The sequence below is a fragment of the Sceloporus undulatus genome, chromosome 3 (genome assembly GCF_019175285.1).
Source record: "Sceloporus undulatus isolate JIND9_A2432 ecotype Alabama chromosome 3, SceUnd_v1.1, whole genome shotgun sequence".
Lineage (NCBI taxonomy): Eukaryota > Metazoa > Chordata > Lepidosauria > Squamata > Phrynosomatidae > Sceloporus > Sceloporus undulatus.
The window spans coordinates 210,659,915-210,686,021 of record NC_056524.1 but is presented as its reverse complement, the minus strand read 5'-3'; the positions used below and the strand labels follow the sequence as shown (position 1 = coordinate 210,686,021).

The 26,107-nt window shown below is 42.5% G+C and overlaps 2 protein-coding genes across 2 annotated transcripts; one reads left to right on the top strand and one right to left on the bottom strand.

Annotated features, from left to right (window-relative positions):
- Nucleotides 1-5,728: 5,728 nt before the first annotated feature.
- TWNK (twinkle mtDNA helicase) lies at nucleotides 5,729-18,484 on the bottom strand. Its single transcript, XM_042457625.1, has 5 exons — nucleotides 16,236-18,484; nucleotides 13,049-13,289; nucleotides 11,857-11,964; nucleotides 8,495-8,636; nucleotides 5,729-8,209 (listed from the first exon to the last, which is right to left on the bottom strand). The coding sequence occupies exons 1-5, from the start codon at nucleotides 17,428-17,430 to the stop codon at nucleotides 7,889-7,891; spliced, it is 2,007 nt and encodes a 668-aa protein (XP_042313559.1). The 5' UTR covers nucleotides 17,431-18,484; the 3' UTR covers nucleotides 5,729-7,888.
- Nucleotides 18,485-18,656: 172 nt separating this feature from the next.
- On the top strand, nucleotides 18,657-24,191 carry MRPL43 (mitochondrial ribosomal protein L43). Its single transcript, XM_042457648.1, has 3 exons — nucleotides 18,657-18,971; nucleotides 20,298-20,404; nucleotides 23,524-24,191. The coding sequence occupies exons 1-3, from the start codon at nucleotides 18,841-18,843 to the stop codon at nucleotides 23,751-23,753; spliced, it is 468 nt and encodes a 155-aa protein (XP_042313582.1). The 5' UTR covers nucleotides 18,657-18,840; the 3' UTR covers nucleotides 23,754-24,191.
- The last annotated feature ends 1,916 nt before the right edge of the window (nucleotides 24,192-26,107 follow it).

Genomic DNA, 26,107 nt, shown 5'->3' with positions numbered 1-26,107 from the left:
ATTATTATTATTATTATTATTATTATTATTATTATTATTATTATTATTATTATCGCATGACCTTGGCATCACCATGGGAGAGGTGCAGAGTTGGATCCCATGTATTCCTTCATAGCAGAAGGGGGTTGGACTGGATGGTCCTTGAAGATCCCCTCAACTCTACCATTTCTTGTTGGGGCTTCAATCACAGTTTATTGAGACTGGGCTTTTTTTCCCTTTTGTGTGTGTGCCTTCAGGTTTTTTTAAGCATAGGAATGTTCTTTAAACATCTGCCAAACTTCCTTTTGACATGGTAATTGAGTTTGAAATGAAAAGTAATTAGCGTAATTATTCGACCTGCCTTTTATTGTCATTCGAGAAATCTGTGAAAAATATTTCGCTAGCTGCTGAAAGGGAGAGAAGAAATCACCCTTTGAAAGGGGGACTTGTGGAATGAATATTTTTAAAACAAATTCTCCTCAAGTTCTCAATGAATGAGAAGAAAAACATGCGTTTCTCAAATCACTACTGGTGAACGAATGGTTCCTGTATATCTGGAGGAACTTGTAAGGGAAGTAGGGCCCTTTAGTACCACACAAGTATAGTAATGTGGTTCCAGTTTAACTGTCATGGTTGCATCCTATGGAATCCCAGGTTCTGTAGTTTGGAGAGGCACTTGAGTGCTTTGCAGACCCTAGAATTCCATAGGACAGGATCATGGCAATTAACAAGGAATCATAATGCTGTAACTAGGAAGTGTGAAAGGGCTCCTAGTGTCAAGGGGGGGCGTTCCCACTTAGTGTTTAAAGCGATTTAAAATGCAGCGAGTCATAAATGCAGCGATTTAAAATGATGCAATTTTCAAATCGATTTTTTTTCCTATCGTTCCCATTTGTGTTGTTGACGGTAAATATTCTGTGTTAAAGTACCCCTGTTTCGTTCCCATATAATTTACATCGATTTATTTAAACCTGGATTTGAATTTCTATTCGTTCCCATTAGCTGTCAATCATCGTGACATCATCATGCCATCATTATACTGCGGATTATTTGTATTCGATTTATCCTAGCAGTTGTTCCCATTTCTTGTCCGTTTTTACCTTCCCTCCTATTTTGGCGGTTTTTTAAAAATTAGCCAATCAGAAGCACTTATGCGCTTACCCGTATATGCTTGATCAGCCAAATATTCGCTTATAAGACAATATATGCGCTTATAAATTATATTTTTAGAAAAACTATGGGCTAATTACCTGCCTTGCGAAGGCTCCGGAGGAAGAATGCGAGAAAAAAATGGCGATGGCAAAGGCGAAAACGAACAAGGTTACACGCACAAACCAACCCCCTCGGCTGTTGCTCCTCCCTTCGCCAGGATCCCGAATCTGACACCAATTCGTTCCTATACAATTACAGCGAAACCTATCCCGGGTTCAAAAATAACTCGAGGTACAACCTAGTATTTTTTAAACCCGAGTTAAACACGTATAATTTGATTTTTACAGGAAAAATCGAATCAGAATCGAATCACTGTGGGAACGATAAAAAGTTATGTCGAATCATGATGCGGGTTTTAGACTAGTGGGAACGACCCCTAGATTACAACATCCTCCAAATGTTTTGTCTTACGATTCCTCCAAACCTCACCCAGCTCAGCCAGTGGTAAAGAGTCGCAGTCTAAGTCATCTGGAGTGCCCATAGTCCCCCACCCAGGTCTATAGTTCAGTCAAAAATAATTAAAAGATATGTGTAACATACAGAAAGGGATCATAGGTGTAGTAGTTTGAGTGTTGGACTAGGATTGAAGACCAGGTTTTGAATTCCCTATTTACCATGGAAACCACACTGCACCGAACCTTAGAGGAAGGCAATGGCAAAACACCTCTGAATAAATCTTGCCAAGAAAATCCTAGGATAGGGTTGCTGTAAATTGGAGTTGATGAGATCCAGCATGGTGTAGTGCTGTCAATATTGGACTTGTACTCTTGAGACCACGGCTCCAATCCTGGCTGACCTTGGGCAAGTCACACTTTCTCAGCCTCAGAGCAGGGACATAGCCAAGGGGGGGCCCATGGGGTCCAGAACCCCCCCCCCCCCCGTTAGATACAATGAATGGTGTGTGCTGCCACACCGCTGCACCATTATAATGGTGGCACTTAGTCTGGACCCCCCCTTCCCAAAATCCTGGCTACGTCCCTGCTCAGAGGACAGCCATGGCAAACCTCTTCTGAAGACACTTGGCAAGAAATCCCCATGATAGGTTTGCCTTAGGGTTGCCGTAAGTTGGAAACAACTTGAAGGCACACAACAACAACAAAAAATCGGAGTTAACTTGAAGACACTATCACAACCACCACAACAGGGGAACAAATATTCCAGGAGAACGAGATTGTTCTCCTGGAATATTTGTTACCTGTACTGAAGGAAATAAATGTCACCCTACCCCATGGCACATTTATTTAAATATCACCCTACCCCATGCTACAAGGATGCAGTGGCTTAGTGGTTTAGACGCCAGTTGTGATGATCGGAAGATCAGAAGGTTGGCAGTTCAAGGCCCAAGCACTGCATGATGGGGTGAGCTCCTTTCCCTAGTCCCAGCTTCTGCCAACCTAGCAGTTTGAAAGCATGCAAATGCAAGTAGATAGATAGGTACCACTTCTCAGTGGGAAAGTAACAGCGTTCGGTGCAGTCATGCTGGCCACATGACCACCAGAGCAGTCCTCAGATGACACTGGCTCTTTGGCTTAGAAATGGAGATGAGCACTGCCCCTACAGTTGGTTGCGACTAGACATTCATGCCAAGGGACTACCTTAACCTTTTTCACCCCATGCCAGAGAACCTCACTGGACTGTCAGCTGAGTCTTACCTCAAGTCTACTACCAATGGATAATGTCCTCCACTCTACCACACCTGAGAGTAATTTCAGCAGCCTGGGATAGTTTTGCATGATGTACAGAGTTCTTTCTTCCAAGAATGGAAGAGTTCATGAGGAGGAACAAAGAGTCTGCCACTGTCCCCTATCCTGCCTTATTTATCGCCACATTCTGGTTAAAGACTGGAAACAGCCCTGTGCTGTGGGAAGATGGGGGAGTAACTGCTGTTAGGATTGTTAGTCTCTCTAGGATCGGGTGAACCATTTATTTCCAAATGCAAAATCTTGACAAAAATCTTTTTAAAAGAGTATGAAGTCGGGGTGGGGGGAGGGGAGGCTATAGCACTTGAGTTTATATATATAAAATCGTATGCAAAAATCTTATTTTTGTACAAGTTTTTACTTTTTTACAAATATGGCTGGGTCAGAATTCTAAAAATTTCCAGTTTTGGAGGAAGTACTGCTTTAGAGAAACAAGCCACCTAATTAACAAACCAGTTAGCAGGAATACTTAATGTAATCCCCTTGGGATCAAAGGAACCCAAGCAGTTTTAATCCAAGGACTCCAGTTTAGCTGGTTTGCAGATCAAGCTGATAGCAGTAAACCAAGGCAAACGGATTTGGTGAGTTAATGTCTGTTGTACACAGACATTAACTCACATTAAAAAAAGAAGAAGAAGAAGAAGAAAGTGCTTTTCCATACTTCTCAAAGAAAAGATCCAGGGAACCCAAACACTGCATACATTAAACAGATTCTGAGATTTACAGGCCTTCTGTGGCCATTTTAGCACCTATTTCTGCCAGAATGTTCAGCTGAAGGGAGTAAACCAACGCAGTGGAAATTTGGCCCTCCAGATGCTTTAGATTTCAACTCTCAGAAGCCTCAGATAGTACGGCCAATGATATGGGATTACTGGAGTTGTATTACCTTGCAGGGCCAGAAGTTCCCCAACCCACTTAAATTATAGAAGTAGGGCAAGTGGCCCTAGAACAGGAGTGTACTTTCAGATCCCCCATCAGAGATCTTGGTCACTCTTCCCCTAACTGCATTTACAGAGTTGCTGTGAGGATAAAAGGGTAAGATAAAAACTAAGAACAGCTGTGATTCAATGATTCACATACACATTCTTCCCCTACATATACAAATACCTCTTTTGTGCTCCTCTCTGGAAAGACAGAAATTGGTGATTGAATCATGCTTCAATTACAGCAGCTAGCAATGGAAATAGCTTCCAGGCATGGCTCAGCTTCCGATAAGTGCTGTCTCGATTCTGGCTTCCAAACCTGATTCCAACTCAAGCCACAGATCTAGATGCAGAACTATTTTGAAAAACCCTCAGTGCAGAATGCTATTCAGTGCAGGCATTTTGGCAGTGTGCAAGGCCAGGGATCAAAATCTCCCTCACTGCCAAATGTCATCTTCTTATAGGAAGAACCTATGGCTCAGATTCAGTTCTCAGACTAAGCTCACACACTTTCCATTGACCCCTTATTTGTTTTCAGTTCTCACTAAATTGCAGCTGAGTCCTTTTCACCTTCTCCCAGAGCTGCCACAAATTAATTCATAAAAGATGTTGACTGCAACATTCCCTTTGCCCCCGCAACAAAAAAGAAACAAAGCACTCTGACTAGAACCAAGCTGAGGCACCTGAGAGTTCATACAGGGTCAGCTATTGCCTGGCCATGGGCTACTGAATATGACAGGTGGGTAATACAAAGGTGAGGAACTTGTGGTCCCTCTAAATGTTGTTGAACATATAGACAATGGGGTTATAGATTGATGATATAGATAGATTTAGATAGGTAGGTAGATCATTATAGATGATGGAAACCCAATATAATACATGATGGAGGGAATCCAAAGTAGTAATTATGAGGAGGGCAAGCTAGGGAACCACTATATTAAAATGCACAAAAACAAACAAACAAACAAATGCCCCATAGGAAATAAAACTGACCTCCAAGAAGCCTTCCCAGAAGAATCATAGAATTGAAAGTCCCCCCCCCCCAAGGGCCATCCAGCCCAATCCCCTGCCATGCAGGAACTCACAATCAAAGCATCCCTGACAGACGACCATCCATTTAAAGAACTTCAAAGTAGGAGACTCCACCACTCTCTGAAGGAGTGTGTTCCTCTGACAAACAGCTCTTACCGTCAGGAAGTTCCTCCTAGTGTTTAGGTGAAATCTCTTTTCCTGTAACTTGCATCCATTCCGGGTCCTGTTCTCTGGAGCAGCAGAAAACAAGCTTGCTCCATCCTCAACATGACACTTAAAAGATTTAATACCAATAGAAGATTACTGTCCCTTCTTTTAATTCAAGTATAGGTGACACAGTTGTACTTCAATTTTTTTTTAGTACTGCTATATAGTAAAACAGCAGAATCTTGAGTTACTTTAAAAACTGACATACTTATTATGGTATACATTTCCATAGTTTGGAGGCCACTTAATCAGATGCAAAAATTGTTTTGGTGAATTACTTTTACACACACAGACACAGTCTGATGGCAAGAAAATAAGTCTTTTCCTGCTTCTAAGGTTTGGGATGAGAGCCAGCGTGCTGCAGTGATTTGAATGCTGGACTAGGACTCTGGAGACCAGGGTCTGAATCCCCGCTCAGCCACAGAAACCCACTGGGTGACTTTGGGCAAATCACATCCTCTCAGACCTAGAAAAAGGCAAACCACCTCTGAACAAATCTCGCTTAGAAAACCTCATGGCCTTAGAATTGGCATAAATTGGAGACAACTTTATGGCACACAACAGCAACAACAAAGTTTGGAATATTCCATCCTAATGCTAATTGCTTTAAATAAAAAGTAAGATTCTGGAAAGAAAAATATGCAGGTAAAGAAGTAAAAAATAAATTCCTGGAAATATTTTGAGGAAGGGGTAGATGTTTATTAGCATATATTGAGATAAGGAAATAAGCAATTGATGGCAAGGATTTATTTATGAAATATCTAAAAATGTTACTCTAAAAAAGAGGAGAAAATATTCATACCAATACTACAGAGACCAGGACAAGCAGTGAACAGGCTTAAGATGCTCTTTTGTGTGTTTTTGGGAGGAAATAAGGAGACTTCCAATTTTAAAAGTCTCGGAAGGTTATGCAAGCAATGTTCCTAGACTATTTTTAACAGCGAGTGGTTGAATATCTATCAGTGATTGTTTAAATCCAGAAAATTTCAGGCTGCACACTTAGGTGATTTGTAGCACTTCTATTTTAATGTCTCAGTGGTTGCAGGCTCTGGTTTCCAAGATTTCAGAGCTGAAAGCAGTATGCCAAGGTTTGGCATTCTATGGAGGAACTGTGGGTAAATATGAAAGTCAGACAACATGCCATCCTGTAAAACCTAGCATTTGAAAACGTGTGGAAAACAAAAGACAGGGTGACCTCTTGTGGACAATATGGAAATCATCAGACATGAAGTACAAATAATTTTTTAAATAATTAAATAAATGACACAACATCCAACAAAATGTCAATTAACCCATAATTTCTAAACCTTGCATATATTATTTCAAACACTGTTAAAATATGGAGGTTCTGCCTCTTGGGATGTGTATAAAGTCACACTGAATTACAGTCAATGTCAAATATCAGTTTAGATTCCTCCACAGAAGAGTCCCACAGATCATTAATGATGAAACTGCTGAAGGAATACACTTGATTCTCAAGTCAGTCCCTACAGGTATATGCATTTCAGTAATTTTTGAAATCAGATTTCAAAAAGCAGCATTTCCTACAGTGGAACAATTTCCAAGAATCTGTTTTTAATCTATTTTTTTTCAGACACATGAGGACTGGAGATTTGGCTTAAATCTCCCACCAGTCCCATGAAGTATGGCAGATGGGATTGTGATAGTTGCAGTCCAAAACCTCTGGAAAGCCAGAAAAGTCTCCACTTGTACCCTAAACTGAAATATGCTGGATGCAGATTTTCTACAGTTGCAGTCCTTAAATTAAGAAAGGTACAGGGAACTGCAAGGATAAAAAATCAATTGAAAAGTTTTAATTGAAATGTATGAGAAAACCATTAATCATTTTGAGAGTTTTTCAATGAAGCGAAACTACTTTTCTGAATGGGAACTTTACAAGAGCCACCTTTGAAACATATAATGTGGGATTTACTTCCTTCAAGCAGACTCCTCACTATAATCCACACTGGGTTTAACGTTCTAACCCAGAGCTCAACATATACATATGAAAGAAATACTTTGCAGTCAGGGTATTTCAGCCTGAATGTCTTCAAGCTAATAATTTATTCTAACCCTGTAGTTCAGATCTCAGACAGATCTGTCAATACCTGGCCTGACTCAATGGTTCCTTCACATCTAGGCTTCACTGATTCCTCTTGAGTGCAACCTACCATCCTGCCACTGAAAACCTGGATCAGAAAGGAAAACAAAACTTTTCTCACAATGTTAAAGTTTTAACCACTGGTCTTGCAATACAGCTGTTATCAGAGCTTAAGCATTACATTTTTAAACTGAACTCCTAGAATCCATGGCTGTCTGATTAAAGTATGGTGTAAAAGTGTCCAGCTGGCATCTTTAATCTCAGGCTAGCAATGTAAAACCTTACAGATTTGCAACAAATCTTTATTTTGTTCAGATATTAATGCAGGAGTCATATAAACAACATTCCAACAGTGATGTTCATTTTTTGCTGTATTGCCAGTTGCTTGCAGTAACTGAATATTAACTGGAGGTGTCCAGAGGCCAGGCTGAAGGCATACATTCTGCCTTATGGTGGATATACATGTTTGTCCACTCGTCTCCTCTTGGATGGAAATGGGAAGAAGTCCCCATTTCCTCTCCAGATTATTACTTGATAGTAGAGGGTATTACAAATCCTGCTACTGTCCATGTATCACTCCAAAATTTCTCACACTTCATTCCAACAGTGAATAGCTAAAAATAAGCAGAAACAACCCAACCATTGATCTAATCCAATTACTTCTTTCATAATCAGGCGAGGGAGCAGTGATTTTGCTGGCTTCCAATTCTTTTGAAATCATGTTCTATTTCTCCTCATGATTTGACAGGTTCATCAGGGGAGGCCCCTGGGGTTGTGCTGCTGGGTGGCTGAGACCGTTGCTTCTTTGAAGGCCCGCTAGCCCCTGCAGGAGCTTTCTTAAGTGGCACACCATTGTCATCCTTCACCTTCTTCAACTTGGCTGCTTTGCCTTTGATGGGAGTGGAGAAAGTGAGGGAGACTTTGCTGAACTCCAAGGGGAAAATTCCCACATCACCATCAAAACGATTCTTGGAGATCTGTAGATAGCGCTTGCCTGGGCCCGTAACCAACTTCCTGTCCTGCAGGATCAGCACATTATCTGCCTCTTGGCTGGCCTGTAGAAGAGACATAAGAAGATTCCTTTGTCTAGAGCAAGGGACAGTCGTTTTGTAGCCACCCATTTCCTTGTAAACCTTTATCATCAAGTACTGTGGAACCTCGCCTTACGTGGGGGATCCATTCCAGGCCTCCCCGTGTGAGGTGGATTCCATCTATGCTCGAGCCCCATTATAGTGAATGGGGCTCGTGAACGTGGAGGCGTGGTGCGCGCGGTGGTCGTGCGCACCATTGAAAGTATTGCAGTGCAGCTTCCGCATATGGAGCGAGCACACTGTAGTCACCTTTGCAGACCCAAATATTGAGGCTGTCTGTAGTTCTCTTTCTTCATCTTCTTTCCTGGGGTGAATGACCAGAGTTACATGGCAACTGTTGTCCGTGGCAAACTTTCGGAAGGCACCCACAATGTAGTCCTGTGCAGCAAGCCTGAAATAACAGTATGGAATAAAGACACCTTGCTGTTAAAGCTCATGGAAAAGGTGCATTAGAAGGCAAGCAACTTGGCATAAACACCTAGCTGAAGAAAGTACGTTTTTGGGATTGGATGTTTTCCACCAACTGGAAAACAGGAATGTAGCTCCAAATCAAGGGAAGTAATTTGTTGTTTTTGTTGTTAACTGTCCTTGAGTCAATCTCGACCCATGGTGACCCTGTGTATGAGACATCTCCAAGACTCCTGTCTTCCACTGCTCTGCTTAGTTCCTGCAACTCATACCTATGACTTCTCTAACAGAGTCCATCCATCTAGCATGCGGCCTTCCTCTTTTACTACTTCTCTCCACCTTTCCTAGCATTATTGTTTTTTCCAGTGAGTCATGCCTTGTCATGATGTGTCTGAAGTACGACAGCCCCAAGTTTTATCATTATGGCTTCCAGGGAAATCTCTGGCTTGATCTGCTCTAGGACCCATTTGTTTCTCTTTTTGGCTGTCTATGGGATCTTCAGCGCTCTTCTCCAGCACTGCATCTCAAATGATTTTATTTTCTTCCTATCATGTTTCCTAATTGTTCAGCTCTCACTTCCATACATGGTAACAGGTAATGCAATGACTTGTATGATTCTAACTTCACATTTTAGGATCTACTCTATTCTACGTGTCCAGGTCTTGGCACCACAATTCAGGAATACTGACAAGTGAAACAGGTCCAGAGGAGAGTGACCAAGACAGTGAAATGTCTGGAAACAATACCCTATGAGGAATAATTTGGGGAGCTGTATATGTTTAGCTTGGAGAAGACTGAGAGGTGACAGGACAACCATCTTCAAATATCTGAAGGGCAGAAGATGGGGCAAGCTTGTTTTCCACAGCTTTAGAGACTAAACCATGAATTCAAATTGCAAGAAAAAAAGGTTCTATGTACACATTAGGTAGACTGTAATGATAGAAAGAGCATGTTTGACAATGGAAAACACTCTACCAGAGGATGGTGGAATCCCCTTAATTGGAGTTTTTAGAGGTTGGATGGCCATGCCTCAGGAGTGCCTTAGTTATATATTCCTGCATGGCAGGGAGTTGGATTAGATTATTCTTGTGGCCCCTGCTAACTCTATGATTCTGTGGAAGGAGGTTCAAAGGAGAATTGTGAAACTAACCATGAATCAAACAGCAAGGTACACATAACTGATTTCATCACTGCAGATATTCATATTTAATTTGTGGTAGCTAGCATTATTTAAGCCCAGTGAAGGCACAATGCTGGAAAATTGACTGCCTAACCATGGTTAGCTAACTAGATGGGTTAAGGGAATGCACGTGCCCCTCTTGTCATTAACTATTCCTGTTTTAATTTCAGCTAAACATTGTAAAAAAATATTGTATGTTTATGGATTTGTCAGGAAATGAAACCATTTGGGTTAGCCACAGAACAAACCATTAAGGAGTTTTATCTCCTAGAATATAACACTAAACAGGAGAAGACTGAAAATTACATGAGGATGATACCATAAAACATGACTTAGAACAATAATCCATAAACTTTCAGCTGATACATTTCAAAATGGATAGTCTAAAATCAACTCAAAGATAAATATACAAGTTTAGAAGCTATATGTAAGATTCTGAAAGGCCATCTCAGGATAAGGTACAAGAATAAGTTCTAGAGTCATTGTAAAATACACCCGGAGCAGAGTGGCAAAAAAAGCTGGCTTCCCAGCAGTTTGGAAAAGCTGGCTTCCCAGTCATTTACACAACGGAAGTTTTTTGGCACTCTGGCGGCATGGAGTTTAGACACCACACACTGCAGGAGTGCCAAAAAGCCATGGCAGAAAGGAATCCTTTTTCTGGTGCAAAAAAAAAAAAAAAAAAAAAAAAAAAAGGAGTATTTTGGCGCTTCTTTTTGTGCCAGAGAAACAACGATCAGGGCTGCAGCATGTGGTTGCGGTGGACCCGATCAGTGATCAAAGAGACGATGTCAAGCCGCCCCTTTAGGGCTCTGTTTCGGCCCATACTTTCTGATTTACATCTGTCTTCCACAACCTGGTCCCCATTCTAAAATATTTTTAGTTGTTGTTGTGTGTCTTCAAGTAGACTCTGACTTATGGCAACCCTATCATGGCTTTTCTTGGCAGGATTTATTCAGAGGGGGTTTGTCATTGCCTTCCTCTCGGGCTGAGTCAGTGGGACTTGCCAAGATCATCCAGTGGGTTTCCATGGCTCAGCCCTAGTCTCCCAGAGCCCTAGTTCAACACTCAAAACACTATACCATGTTGGCTCTAAGACATACAGAGAAGGAAAGGAATGTGATAAAGTGATAGGAAAGTGAAAAAAGGAATTCTCTGAAGATCCCAGCCACAGATGCTTGCAAAATGTCAGGAATGAACTCTTCTAGAACATGGCCACATAGCCTGAAAAACTCACAAAAAACTAAGAAAAAAGGAATGTTAGAATTATTATTCTGTAGTGATGGGTTTATACAGGGATATATTTAACACTGAATTTGCTACTAATATTAAAAAAAGATTTGAAACCAGCTTAGAATTAAGTTAAAGAACCTAGCTAGTCAAAGAAATTTTAACCATGTTTAAGATATGAATTTGACATCTAGAAGAGAGGGTTGGGGAGGAAGTATGCAGTCCTAGAGCCTGTTCTCCAACTGTACAGTGGACTCTTGGTATTTGCTGGGGTTTGATTCCAGGGACACCAAAATCTGTCGATACTCAGTTCCCATTATATACAATGACATAGTAAGATGGTGTTCTTTATATAAAATGGCAAAATCAAGCTTTGCTTTTTGAAATGTATATATATATATATTAAAATATCTCCAAACAATGGATCTTTGAATCCATGGATAAAAAAAATCTGTGACTATGGATAACAATGATTAACCAATTGAGAGCATTATGTCTACCTTTGTTTTAAGAAAACTGATTAGGTTTGGGCTGTTATATCTGAAACATGAACAACAGAAGTTATTTCAGGTCATTGTACCATAAAGCGAGTGACAGGCTAAACAAAAGAAATAGGAAGGACAGAAGCAGGAAGGGAAAGAATGGGACAGGGTGGGGGAATCCAATAAGGTTCTTCTGTTTCCACATTAATGGAATTATGAGAAGGAATTTCCACTTCCTTTGCAGTCTCCTTACATGATGATGGAATCTACCTAATGATTCTAAGCCAAAGGAAGTATGAAGCTTAAGGGTTTACCTGTCCACTGTGAGTTGCTCCTGGCCCATCATGAACTGAAGATTGTCAATAATAACATGACTGATATCATACATGTACACAGCATGCCTCATGGTATCAATTACTGCCCTGCATGGAACAAAAGTTAACAAAATCACATATATACATAAGCATACATTCCAACTAAGAACAGACAGAACTAAAGTTCAAACAAGAGGCCTTTGGTAGTTGTGCCTTAATAGAGCTTTCTGTAAAAATATCTGTAATCCCAAGGTCCTACAAATACTTCAGGACATATAGGTGTTCATTAAGTTAACAACTGAGGACAGTGGGTTAAAATCCCAAGACTGCTGGAAGTGAGGCTAGGTAGTAAGAAACAAGAACCAGTTGTTGAAGTGCTCCCCACAAAACATTTACATATTATTCATATATTGTGATTCACTGTGCTACAATAGGTCTCATAGCAAGGAACTCACAATGCAATTCATAAGAACAAATATTTGGAAAACCATCTGTATCACCCTGTAATATTCCATTCACAATCTAGTTCAGGCTAAGGAATGTTGCTCAATTTTTGAAGCTGACAGAGACTAGAAATGACACCCAGCACATACAAGAATTGGCTTTTAGTTTTCTCATCATGTTCTCTCAATGCAAGTGGAGATGCGACAATAATCTGAAAAATTGGTAGACGCAGTGGAGAGGGCAAGTATCTGAAAGATTGCTTGGTTCCTATTTTAGTATTAATGTTTATTTCAATCAAAAATTCCCTGTCCTAAGACACTTGTGCCTGTACATAAAAACATATTTTTATATTTTTTATATTCAGAGCCCTGATGGGGCAGTGGTTAACTGCCTGTACTGCAAGGTTGCGAGTTCAGTATCAGCCAAGGGCTGAAGCTCGACTCAGGCTTGCATCCTTTAAGCCGCTAAAATGAGTACCCAGCTTGTTGGGGGCAATTAGTTTACACATTGTAAACCGCTTAGGGAGTGCTTAAGTGCACTGATAAGAAGTATAGAAATGTACTTGCTATTGCTATATCTACTTGGAAGGAAGCCGCATCAAGGCTTCCTTCCTGGTAAACAAGAATTGGATAAGAGCCATAATATCACAGTTAGTTAAAACCCTCCTCCCTCCATGCCTATCATCTTATCACATCAACAATATTTAACATATCACACATAAAGGGAAAGCTACCACTCTAAATTTTACTTGATAGTCTGATGCCCATGGAAAGTCATGAAGTAGAGTGGAAGATCCTCAAATCTGTCTGCCCATTCATCAAATTTTTCCAGTTGTTCTTCCAGCCGCCCCATGGCAAACTGAGTAAGCATGATCTTGGCCAAGCGCACATTGTTGATCTCGAAACTACCCCACAAAGTGTTCACCCCTTGTGTGCAGAGGTCCAAGGCATATTCACTGATGAAGGTTGTCTTCCCACTGCCTGTTGGTCCTATTACATAAAAATAAAAACAGCAGTAGTAGAAGGGAGAGTTTTTCCAAGTCTTACGAAAACTACTTTAACTTCTATCAGTTTCCACACAAGCCCTTCTTCTGGAAAGGGGCTTAACAACATTAATTGCATTCAGGCACATTAGACATCCTGCAACGTAAGGAAATTTAATACAATATTACTATATTTCCCCATATATTGGGAAACTCTGCTTACCCTTTGCTATTGCACATCCACACAGTTTGTCTTTCATCTTAATAATGTGATGGAAATCAGGCTTAATATGTATACTGTTAGTATACAAGGTGGAAACAAGACTCCAACAAAATTTTGTTGAAGATTAGATATCTACCAATAAAACTAAAATGATTATTCTTAACTAATTTTAATCCCCGAAAAGTTAATTAGAACTAGATCAAAAATGATAACAGAATATGGAAAATCTGGTGATGTGGTTGGGTGTTCACACATTAGGATCAAGGGTGGAGAATTTCATGACTGCAAAGCTAAATCAGCTGCTTTCCATCTAGCACTTCCACTTTCAAACAACCCTTTGTAATTTGACCTTATGTGACTTTTCTTTTAAATTCAGCCCCATAGCAGCCAAAATTGACAACAACAAATTTTTATAATATAAAACGTTATATTCCACTTTTTGCCAAAACTGGGACACAAGGCAGCTTACAAATTATATATACGTAATATAAATAAAATCATACAACAAACTGACATTAAAATAGAATCAAACTATTAATATTAAAACCATTTAAAACATGCAATTAAAAAGAAAAAGCAGTTAAAACATTAAAATTAAAGCAATACAGCTCCATCTTTAAAGCACTTTCTTTAAAAACCTTCAGTTTTAAAGGCCAGTTGGAACAAAAAAATGCTTCTGACAGAAAGACAGCAAGGAGAAGGCTATTCTGGCCTCCCTTAGAAAGAGGTTCCAGAACCTGGGGCAGCCATTAAGAAGATCCTATCTCGTGTCCCCAAGAGCCAGCATGGTGTTGTGGTTTGAGCAATGGTCTTTGACCCCTGGAGGCCAGGGTTCAATTCCTGCTTGGTCATGAAACACACTGGGTGACATGGTCTCAGCATCTCAAAAGGCAATGGCAAGCCTCCTCTGAACCAATTTTGCCTAGGAAACTGCATATTTTCACCTTAAGAGTCACCATATGTCAGAAATGACTTGAAGTCACACAATACACACACACAAACATCTTGTGTCCCCACCAGCTATGCCTGTGGCAGACAAGAAGGGTCTAACTCAAGAGGAAAGCAGTAGAGAAAATTACTGTATCTTAAGGAAGCAGCTGCTTCCTTAAAACTGCTGTGTCAGCAGCCAGTTGTGCATGGACTTCTGGAAGGAACCAGAGTGCAGATGTGTAAGTGAAAAAAATACGATTCTGTGTGCATATTCGTGAAAAAGTATTTACACCCTCCCCACACATAACCGACCAAGGACAGAGAATACCTCCAATGCCAATTAATGGTTCAGGGAGGGCAAGGGGTGCCAAGACAGCATCCATCTGTTGTTCTGCAGCCAGGAGAGGAGGTCATTGCCCCAGATCTTCAAAGAGTACACCAAAGTACACTGGAGATTTAAGTTGGTGACTTCTCCTAGCTGTGAAACGGTAGCAAGACACTTTTTCCACAGTTCCCCCGCCACAAATTAGCTGTGGACTCTGGTAGTGAATAGGTTGGTTGTAGTGGGGCAGAAGAGGAAAAAAGGTGTAAGTACATTGGCCGAACATCACACTCTGCCAGCCTCATAAACAGTACACATCTCTATATGACAGGATGAACACTTATGTGTGTGAAAAGGTATACATATTCCTAGTTCATCCTGCTAGATAATTCAACATTGGTCAAGTAAACCCTAGATGTTAAAAGAGCCAAATGTAAGTAACAAAAGCAGCCATTGGCCTGTTACAGACTGCCAAAATAAAGCTGCTTTGAGTCTCTTTGGAGATATGCTATTTAAATGATGCATGCATCCCAAGAATCCAGAAGCTGCACCAAAAGCTGCACTCCGGTGCTTAGGAATGGAGTGTAGCTTTGGTGCGACCTCTGGACCCTTAGGACCCATGCATCATTTAAATAGCATACCTCCAAAGAGACCCGAAGCAGCTTTATTTTGGCAGTCTGTAATAGGCCATTATTTCAGAATAGAAAATGGCAGGGACAATTCACAGCAATCAGATGCTGAGATAAGAAAGTCAAGAGAGAATGAAAAAATGCCATTCATAGTGGTGGTCCCATGCTGGTACCTTAGCCATTAGGTGTCAATCCCTGACAAGTTTCCAGGGAAGAAAGAAGCATTTGTAGCCAATGGGCAACAATATGCTGCTGGTCCATAGCACACTAGAGAAGCATTGGGTTAGACCACACTTTAATGCAATATATTTCTATGTTCCTATGTTACGTTTTTGCAAACAAAAATCACCCTGTAGTAGTCCAACTGTGGTAGCCTTTGCTGAAAAATATGTACACTAATGTACTAGTGAAGGTACATGCAGTGCTTGAAAGCAATCTAGCATTTCCCAACTGATGCTTCAATAAAATGTTAGTGGTAAAAGCTCTGCAAGTAACAAGTCATTAGACTATTAGCAATACCTTTTGGGGACAGCACATTGTAAAAGGTTATGCATGGTTCCAAACAGGATGGAACTGACAAGTGAGCAAGGACTATAAGTCAAAGAAAGGCCAAGAGCACTAGGGACAGACATCCAGTGATTGACTTCTCTCTCACACACACAGACACACACATACATACACAAAGAGTGGAGCAGAGTGTGGAATTAATGGCTCCTCTTGTGATGTTGGAGTGCAGCTCCCATCAGCCCAGCTAGGATGGGAGTGATGATGAGAAACATAACCCAACATCTGAAAGACCAACGTTTCCTAAACCCTGCAGCAAAGGAACAGTGAAGGACATTTAGTCACCTGTGAAGACAGTGAGTTCTCCCTTCCGGTGGCCCTTGAGGAGCTTGTTTAGTTCTGGGAAACGACTCCATTTGACTCCTGCCACCTGCTCCACATTGGCTAGCTCCCCAAAGACCTCTTCTCGTAGCTGACGAAAAGAAATGATGGCCTTGTGGCCAGCTGGTAGGGCTGAACGCAGAATCTTGGTGAGGTTCAAGCCACGGGAGAATGCGTCTAAGGGCTGCAGTTGCTGGTCACTCGGCTGCACCAAAGAACAACGCTTAGGGCTCAATTTGCGAGCAAACAGCTTGGCAGCTTCCCAGGAGCGGAGATCCTCTCCTAGCCACAGTGTGATCCGCTTGAACTGTTCTAGGTAGGGGAGAAGGCCTGGGGGGAGGCACGAGATCCCACGGGGCAAAGCCAGAGTGGGTAGCCCAGTCGCTTGGTACAATGCCAGAGTATCTAGCTCCCGGCCAGTCAGTACCACTTCTGTATCCCGCCGGCTGATGAGTGGCAGCCCAAAGAGGTTGTGATAGGCACTTGGGCGAGGTAGGGTATTCTCCACATAGTGTACTGTCTCTCCTTGTCGCTCAACTCCCAGAAGTTTTAAGCCCTTCAGGCTGGTACCACGAGGGCTGAACCACGGGAACACCAAGGTTTGAGCGGTCCGTAGATAACGCACACCAAAACGTTTCAGAGTAGCATTTGACACATTGGAAATTCCAAACATAGTCTTAGCCACCTGGGTCTCCTGCTCATCAAGCAGTTCCCAGAGGGGCATGGCTCGCTCCCAGATATGCCTGGCATCTTCCCCAGCATAGTCTCTTGGCTCATCTATATTTTCCAGCCCACCTGGGGCCACCCCTTTATGCCGCAACTCTACACTGGCCTGGAAGTCCTGCCAGTCCCCTTCAACCAGTGTGGCTGTGCAGACGAAGCGGCCTGTGGTCTTGTCAATAAAGAGTGTGTAGCTATGGCGAACCTGCTGCTGCTCCTCGACAAAAATACTGGGTACGTGAATACAGCTATAGCCATCATGAAAGGGGATCTCCTGCGCCCTGAGATACTGCCGGATCTCTGTAACTGAGGCAGGTGGGACTGGCCCCTCTGGTGAGGGGAGCGTCTCCTTCTTGTAGTGCCTGCAAGCATGGCTGCCTGCAAGGATCCACCGACCACGAAAGCACCAATGTCGCATGGAATATATCGGGAGCCACATTTTCCCCCTATATAAGTGGCAAAATAATGCCCAATATACCCATACGCCTGGTTGGCATACTAAATCCCTTCCCTTGCTCTGGAACCTCCATAATTTTCAAACTCCATGATCTGGGACCTTATTCCAATTTGCCAGATTCCCAAATCTGCAACCTTACTCCCATTTGCCAGACCTTCAAACCCCCAAATCTGTGACTTTATTCTAATTTACCAAACCCCCAAATCTAGGACCTTATTTCAATTTCCTGGACCTCCAAATATGGAATCTTATTCCAATTTTGCCAGAACCCCAAATTCAGGACCCCCAAAACCCCAAATCTGGGACATTATTCCAATTGGAAAGACCCCCTCAAATCTGGGACTTTGTTCCAATTTGCCAGACACCCCTGGAAAAAAAAATCTGGGGCCTTATTCCAATTTACTAGACCCCCCAAATCTAGGACCTTATTCCAATGTTTTCCTCCTTTGTAAAGTGCTATGTAAAGCCTACGGCAATATATAAATAAATGTAATATAATAATAATAATAATTTGCCAGACCCCAAAATCCCAAAATCTGGGGCCTCATTCCAATTTGCCAGACTCCCAAATCTGAGACCTTGTCAGTTTCCCAAATCCTGGACCTTATTCCAACTAGTCAGAGCCCCAAATTCCCAAATCTGGGACCTCTTCCCAATTCACCAGACCCACCCAACTCCACAAATCTGGGGCCTCATTCCAACTTGCCAGAGCCCCAAGATCCCCCCAGCCTCCTTGCCAAGCTCTCCTCCCAAGTGAACCACCCCCTCTCAGAGCCAGGCCATCCCTGGACTCCCCTCTCCAGGTCCCCGCCCTGCAGCGCCTTAAGGCCGCCAGGGAGCCCTGCAAAGGACTAGCAGCTGGTGCTACGAAGGCCAGCGGGTCCCCATGGCAAGCCTGCCCCTGCCCAGTTCAGAGCCCTCCCACGTGCAGCTGCAGGGAGCGCGCCATGATCCCGACCCCGGAACAACAACAACACTGCCGACGACGCGGGGAGGGACGTCACTTCCGGGGAGCGCCTATCAGCAAGAGCCCTTCTAGCAATATTTAAAACCATAGAGTGGGGGTTGTTTAGTTTAGCGACCATAGAGATAGTAAAACCATAGAGGTGATTCTTGTCACCATTTCTTGGGCCCCACAGCAAACTCCAACTCCCAGAATCCCAGAGCCTTGAGCCGGGGCAGTTAAAGCGGCGCCAAAGCGGGTTATTTCTCCAGTGTGGATGCAGCCTTAGATTTGTGTTTCCGTTCTAACCAGCTGCAGGTGGTGAGGCAAAATGGCGGCCGCCGCGGCCTCCCTCAGACGCCGCCATCTTGTCTCCTCCCTCAGGAAGAGGAAGGAGGCGGCGGCCCTTCCTTCGCAGCGTGGCTTCGGGGGCTGCTGCTGCTGCTGCCATGACCGGCCGGGGCACGCCGAGCCGCTTCTTGGCCAGCGTCCTGAGGAACGGCGTGGGGCGCTACCTGGTCCAGCTCCAGCGCCTGACCCTGACCCTCAGCCGCGACGCCCAGAGCTCCAGGGGCGCCAGGTGGGTCCCTCCCTCGGGAGTGAGGCTGCTCCCCTGGAGGCTTCCCCATTTGGAGCAAGAGTCAAGGCCATGCTATTTCTATTAGTGCTTTCAGCCTCTGTTTGGCCCTGTCCCCCGCTTCCTCCTTCCGCCCAGGAGGAGCCCCCAAGGCCCCGCGGCCCCTGCTTCTTCCAGGACCTCACTTTGGACAAGGCTCAGCAGCCCACCATCATCTCTCTAGAAGTGGCCCCTTTGCTTTCTGCTTGTGGCAGATGATCATCTGGTGATCTGCCCTTATGCTTCCTCTGATAGGGACTCGATAGTTTAGGTATGGAGAATATAGATTGAGATCCGGGATGAGGAAAGTGTGGCCTGCAGCAGGCTGCGTTTGCAGTGATCCCCAAACTGTGCCCTTTAAGGGGTTTTGGACTTCAGCTCCCAGAATCCCAGGCTATTGGCCAACATGGCAGAGGCTTCTGGGGGATGAGGTCCAAAATCATCTCTAAAAGGGCACAGTTTGGGGACCACTGCCTTAGACCAAAGCGGTGGTTTAAGACTTGGCTTTGGCGCAAGGGCGAAATCTCACCCTGTCAACAGCTTGTTGTTAACTGCCCTCCAGCCTTGCCTTAGGTGAATTCTGTGTCTGATCCATCTTAGCCTTTCTAATGCACTGTACATATTTATTCAGAACAGCATGTGAAAGAATTAATCTATTTGACATGCAGTTTGTTGAAAATGGCTGCCATTCAAAGGCCAGGCTTCCTTCTGGTGGTCAAGAACTTGGCATTTCCACAGCATTGGCCCTTGGAACACTTTTGCCTTCTCAAGTGAAGATAGTGGCATTAATCCAATTGCTACAGCAGACCCATTAAGTTAACTGAGTTTATTCAAGTGTTGATGTAGCATCTGGCAGTTGATTCTGTTGGTGAACTCTAGCTGGGGCTGCATCTGCACTGCAGAAATAATGCAGTTTAACGCCACTTTAACTGCCCTGGTTTCATGCTATGGCATCCTAGGATTTGTAGTTTGTTAAATATCTCACAAAACTACAAAGCCCAGAATTCCATAGCAGTGAGCCAGAACGGTTCAAGTGGTGTGGAATTACATTAATTCTGGGACCAGCAATTGTGTTTAGACCAACGTAACAGAAAAGCCTTATTCAGTGTGTTAGTTTCACTATTTTGTAGATTATTAATATTTAGTAGGGCTCTTGGATTCTTAGGGTAAAGCCATTAGAGCTCTCAAATAACAATTCCTTACTTACTTGTTGACTGCCTGCCTCTTGAACTCTTAGGACTCTTTCCAGACTATTTTTAAATGACTCAATTGGACTTTGTTTTGTTCTAGAGAATACATTGAAGAAAAAGTGGTGGACTTTGCCAGGCAGAACCCTGGAATTGTGGTTTATGTGACTCCAAAGAAATGCCGGGTTCCCACAGTGGTTGCTGAATACTGTGAGTATAGCAAATGGTACCACTTAACAGAGGCAGATAGAGAGATGCTGCTTTTAGCCATTACTGGTAACACCTGAACCCAGTAGTTAACTGTATGTGCTTCCTATAAGCAGGTTGAATGTCAATAGGTCTGGAGACACTGTGGCTCTTCAAATATTGTTGGAGTTCCAGCTGTCATCATCTCCACCCTGCATATCCAGTGGTCAGGGGTGATGGGACCTGTATTTAGACTGCAGCACCCCTAGCCCCAAAGCCTTTATTTATGTTCTTAGTTATAACTGTAGACTCACACTGGATGGAATCCTACATATCATTTGCCTGAGCTGTTCTGTATTTTTTGCCCTAAAAGGCAGTTTCCAAGTGCTGGAGCATGCTGTCATGCCTGTTTACTATTTACTAGGGAGGAGGGGAGGTACCCAGATAGAGGTTGCTTGTAGTTCTACAGCCAGGAAAAGAGATTTACTGCTTTACTGCTTATCACTCCCTAAGTAGTTTACAATGTGTAAGCCAAGTTCCCTCAACAAGCTGTGGTAGCATGTTCCAGCACTAAGAAGCTACCTTTTAGGGAGGTATTAAATACCTCTTTGTGCAGCATTCAAAACAGTCTCGCATGAATGCCTATTACACAGGATTGTGTCACCAACATGATTCTAGCCCTTATCTACTAGAAGAATCACAAATCAAGAGACTAATTAAAAAAAAAACAGAAGGAAGTGGCCTTTTGGTCAGTGAGTAAAAATAAAAATCATAGCAAACAAAAATAATAATTGGATAATGCTTTGGTTACAGTGCCTTACAGTACTCATTCTCTCTTTGACATTTTGTGGTTTTTCAACCTGAAACTAAAATGAATTTAATTGGCATTGTTACCACTTGATGTACACAAGATATTCAACATTGTGAAGAAGCAAAATATTTTTATTGTGGCACAAAAGTTACTACTTTACCTCCCCCCCCCCAAAAAAAAATCACTAGACACTTTGGTTGCAGGGGTATTTGACTCCTTGACTGTGCCATGCTTAAATTAGCTCTAGTTCAACCCATTACTTCAAAAGTCATGTAAGTAGTTGAATGAATCCATTTATGTGCCATTCTAGAAGACCTGACAAGTACCTCTCAGGAAGATTCCAGATGGTGAGGCTGGGGGACAGTTACTCTCGTAAAAGAGAGCTGACATCTGGCATCCCCCAGGGCGCCATTCTGTCCCCCATGCTGTTTAATATTTACATGAAGCTGCTGGGAGAGATCATCTGGAACCATGGAGCTTGGTGTTATCAGTATGCTGATGACACCCAGATCTACCTCTCCATGTCTCCGACTGATACAGTAACTAAGGATGGCGCCTCTCCTCTGAATATCTGCCTGGGGTCAGTAATGGGCTGGATGAGGGAAAACAAACTCAAGTTGAATCCAGAGAAAACAGAGATACTCATGATAGGTACCCCAAGTCCGGGCAGGGAAATTTGCCATCCAGTCCTGGATGAGGTCACGCTTCCCCTAAAGGACAAAGTTCACAGTTTGGTAGTACTCCTGGATTCATCTCTACAATAATCATCTCAAGTGGATGCGATGGCCAGGAGTGCTTGGTACCAGCTTTGGCTGATACGCCAACTGCGTCCCTGTCTGGACCAAAAGGGCCTAGAAACAGTAGTACATGCACTGGTAACCTCTTGCTTGGATTTCTGCAATGCGCTCTACATGGGGCTACCTTTGTACCATGTTCAGAAGCTTCAATTAGTTCAAAACGCTGCAGCCAGCGTGGGAACCTCAAGGTCAGACCATATAACACCCATATTAAAATCTCTTCACTGGCTGCCAATTCGCTTCCGGGCCCAATACAAAATGTTGGTTATTACCTATAAAGCCCTACATGGCTTGGGCCCGAGTTACTTGAGGGAGCGCCTCTCCCTACATAATCCGCCCCTCACTCTCAGAACAACGGGGAAATTCTTACTTGAACACCCCAAGGTGAGACACGTAATGATTCACCAAAGAGCCTATACAGTGACTGCTCCAACTCACTGGAATGCACTCCCGGAGGAGATTCGACTTAGTTGCACATTGGAAGCCTTCAAAAAGGCCTTGAAAACCTATCTCTTAGCATATCCTCCCAATTATCTCTAGAGAAAGTATTCCCCAACTAGATTAAGACAACTACCCATAACTGATATCCCGACTATTTTTAACTGCACTGTTTTAAAAATTGAATTGTTTATAACTGCTTTTAATCTGTTTTTAATATTGTATTTGACATGTGTCACAGAGTTTTATCGTATGTACACCACTTTGATCTGGAGGAAAAGCGGTATATAAATAAAAGCTTTATTTATTTATTTATTTTATTGATTCGGAAGGGTGAATTCTTATGTTGTCAACCATTGTTGGTTTGTTCACTGAATGTCTGTGCTAGTTTAATATTGTGGTACACTTTCACAGTGTTGAGTGTCTTGTGTACATCAAGTGGTAACAAAGCAAGTAAGATTCCTTTCAATTCCAAGTTGTAACACAGCAAAATGTGCAAAATACAAAAGGGGAAATAGTTGAATACTTCTTGAAAGCCAGCAAAATGTTCCTAAAACATGTGAGGTTTCTGAATCTCCAGAATTCTTCCATTAGGCTAAAATAATGATGATCCTGGTGGTGTCTTCCAGCTTTATGGTTCTGTGACTCTTTGGGTGAAGAATATTTAGGCATGAAAGTATGGATTTAAACTTAGAATGGTTTGTGTAGTAAATGGATGGTTTCCTTCCAAAAAGCATGGCCAAAACACCAGCTTTCCCTTGCCTTGGTCAATGCAAACTATCTGTGGAATTGGCTTAGAGCAAAGACACAGCGCAACATGGCAACCTTTATATCAACAAAGATGGAGTTTAAATTTATTGGGTGCACTAGGTTAAAAAAAGTTGACTGAAGCCAAATTGGGAGCTGTACACTGGGTCTTTGTTCAGCAACAGAAAATCCTGACAAGTTGATTGATATATAAAGATGTAATAGTGAGGGATTCACAGAGGTTTATCAACTGAAAATGTTGAACAGCAGTGGGGTTCCATTGCCTAGAAATGTCTTTCTGGATAGAACAAAAATAAGTTCAGATTTCCTCCAACTTCTTCTCTTTCTAGTGAATGGAACTGTGAAGGAAGAGACTTTAACAAGCAAGACAGCAGATGAGATTGCACAGATCATCTACAAGCTGGCCAACCAGTCAGGCCTAGAAATCATCCGTATCCGAAAGCCCTTTCATACAGATAACCCCAGTATTCAAGGCCAATGGCACCCGTTTACAAACAAGCCCAGTGTGCTCAGTGTTCAGAACGTTGGTCAGCGGTGTCTCCCTTCTGCAGAAAATTAAATCTACACTCACGCTTATAGTCTATGCAGTTAGTGGTATGGAGAATTGGACTCAGGGTAAGATATTAGGTCTGCATTAAAATATCTGTTCCTCATCTGCAGGGATAACATCCCCTTTCCTAAGGATAGAACTATCTTGTGCTGTCTGCGAGCTAGTGTTTGATGCTGACGTGTGTGGTGTCAGCTGTGTCTTGCTGACTGATTATTATACTGAACCAGTATAATATATACAGTATAGTACAGACTAGTCTAGCCTTGAGCAAGGCCTTAAATGGGATGGGGCTGGTTCCTCCTCCAAAAGTGAGTAGATACACATTAATTAGAACTAGAGAGGCTGTGATCCTCTATGCTGGTAGTTTTTTCTCAATTATATATTGTGAATTATCATTAATGTTAACCTTACTAGATTTGAAAATAAAGGAAGTACAACCACTACTAAGATCTGAGGGCTTTTTGATACATATGGATGTATTTGTGTTTGCTGGAAGGAGTAAAAACAGTGATGAGCTTTGCTGCGTTCCTTAGGGGGGCTGGGAGAAAGTACGCCACTGGCTATTCTCCAGAACATACAGAAAAAATCCACACAGTGCAATACACCAGGGTTCGCCTTCCATGCTATATAGGTCCACATGCACATATACACACATCCGTAAAGCATATATACCTGCTGGCCCCAAAAGGGAGTTTAAAAAGCAAAATTGCTGGGCAGGGAGATTTTGAGGAGCTTGCTGTTAGGGAGGGAAGACCAAAGCCTAACCCCTCTTATTTGCTGCAAACCCAGTTGCCATATTGAAATCATTATGCTTGTAAAAGTATTGCCAGGTACTAGTGCAGAATTTTAAAAAGCCTAATTGCTGCTGGAAAGAGGAAGATTTGGAAGATCATTACCAGAAAGGCTAACCTTTTCTTTGTCCCATATCTCTTCCAAAAATCATTTTATGCTTAAACCACTAATAAACCCAAGTCTTTTCTAAGGAGGTAACTGAGAGAGAAGCATTTAGGGTGGAGGAGAAAACAGAAATGAGAATGAGAGAGAACTGAAAAGAGGATTTAATGGGAAGTGTCTGCAGGACCTGGGGTGAGGGTGATGTCTTTGGGCCTGCCCACTAGTGGTATAGTCTGCTGAAAATTTCCCATGACAGTGTGATCCCGAGTCCAAAAAATATTTCCTGCTCCCTTGTTAATTAGCAACTATTAAACCTTAAAAACAACAACACAGCAGTATAAAATGGCAGCATGCAGCAGGGGCAGGTAATTTTCATCAATAACTGGAAACAAAATCCTATTAGGATTCATCTGCTGGTGACATAATGCTCTCTCACATCTAGAATTGAGATCCTGCATTGGGATAGTATTATGAAGTTCCATCCTGTCGGAGTTGTAATACTATTGCCATCTTGTGGACTCTCCTCCTGTGCCTCTCCTTTCATCATTTAGTGGCCAGTGGGGGTGTCAGAGAAGCATCTGGTTATGTCCTCATGATCAGTTGACCTGTTGGTCATGTAAGGTGACTGCAGAAGGAAGGTGAGTCCTATGAGGGGTTTGGTCATTGTAGGAGGGAGATAGTGAATCCCACCCTCTGCAAGAACCAAAAAAGTTCATTATGCAGGTGTCACTGATAGGATGCCAGTCTGAGAAGTCTTTTTCCATGTCCCTTTGTTTAGCTTCTCAAAATTGAAAAGGTAAAAAACACCAAGATATTTTTAGTCTAGACAGCATGCACTTGCATTTAAAGCCTCTGAATAGTTCAATATCTTCGGCATTTGGCTGTGCCCTTTCTACAGCATCTGCATGCATCTTTCCCCTGACTTCCATCAAATACATACTAAAGATAATTTTCCCCCTGTGGAGCCCCTGTTATCTCAATAGGAAACACTGGGCAATCTAAATCAATTAATTAGCAATGCTGGCAGCAACGAAAAAGCTACATCCAGCAGCTTGGCATAAGCAAGTTATCTGGCTCCTAGGAGCAAAGTTGTTTCATACTTTATATAGACATTTACCAGATGTTTCATGGAAATAAGCATGAAGTAAGATTTCACCAAACTGGCAATAAAATGGCCGTGATAATTGAATAATCTAATAACTATAGGTGTATACAAGGATCTGGACCGGTGATGACCATAAAATAATAATCTTGGAGTTGTGATAGCTTTCATGAAAAGTCAAATTCACTCACACTTGGATTATTGGTTTGCTCATCTCAAGATATTGTAGATCTGGAAAAGCGCAACAAAAATTATATAGGCTGGAGAATTGTCCATACCAGAAAATGTTGGGGAGTGGGTTAGTTGTGCCGAGGAGGGGGATGATAATGCATGGTATTATGTAGGACTAGGTTATACTAGGTATACC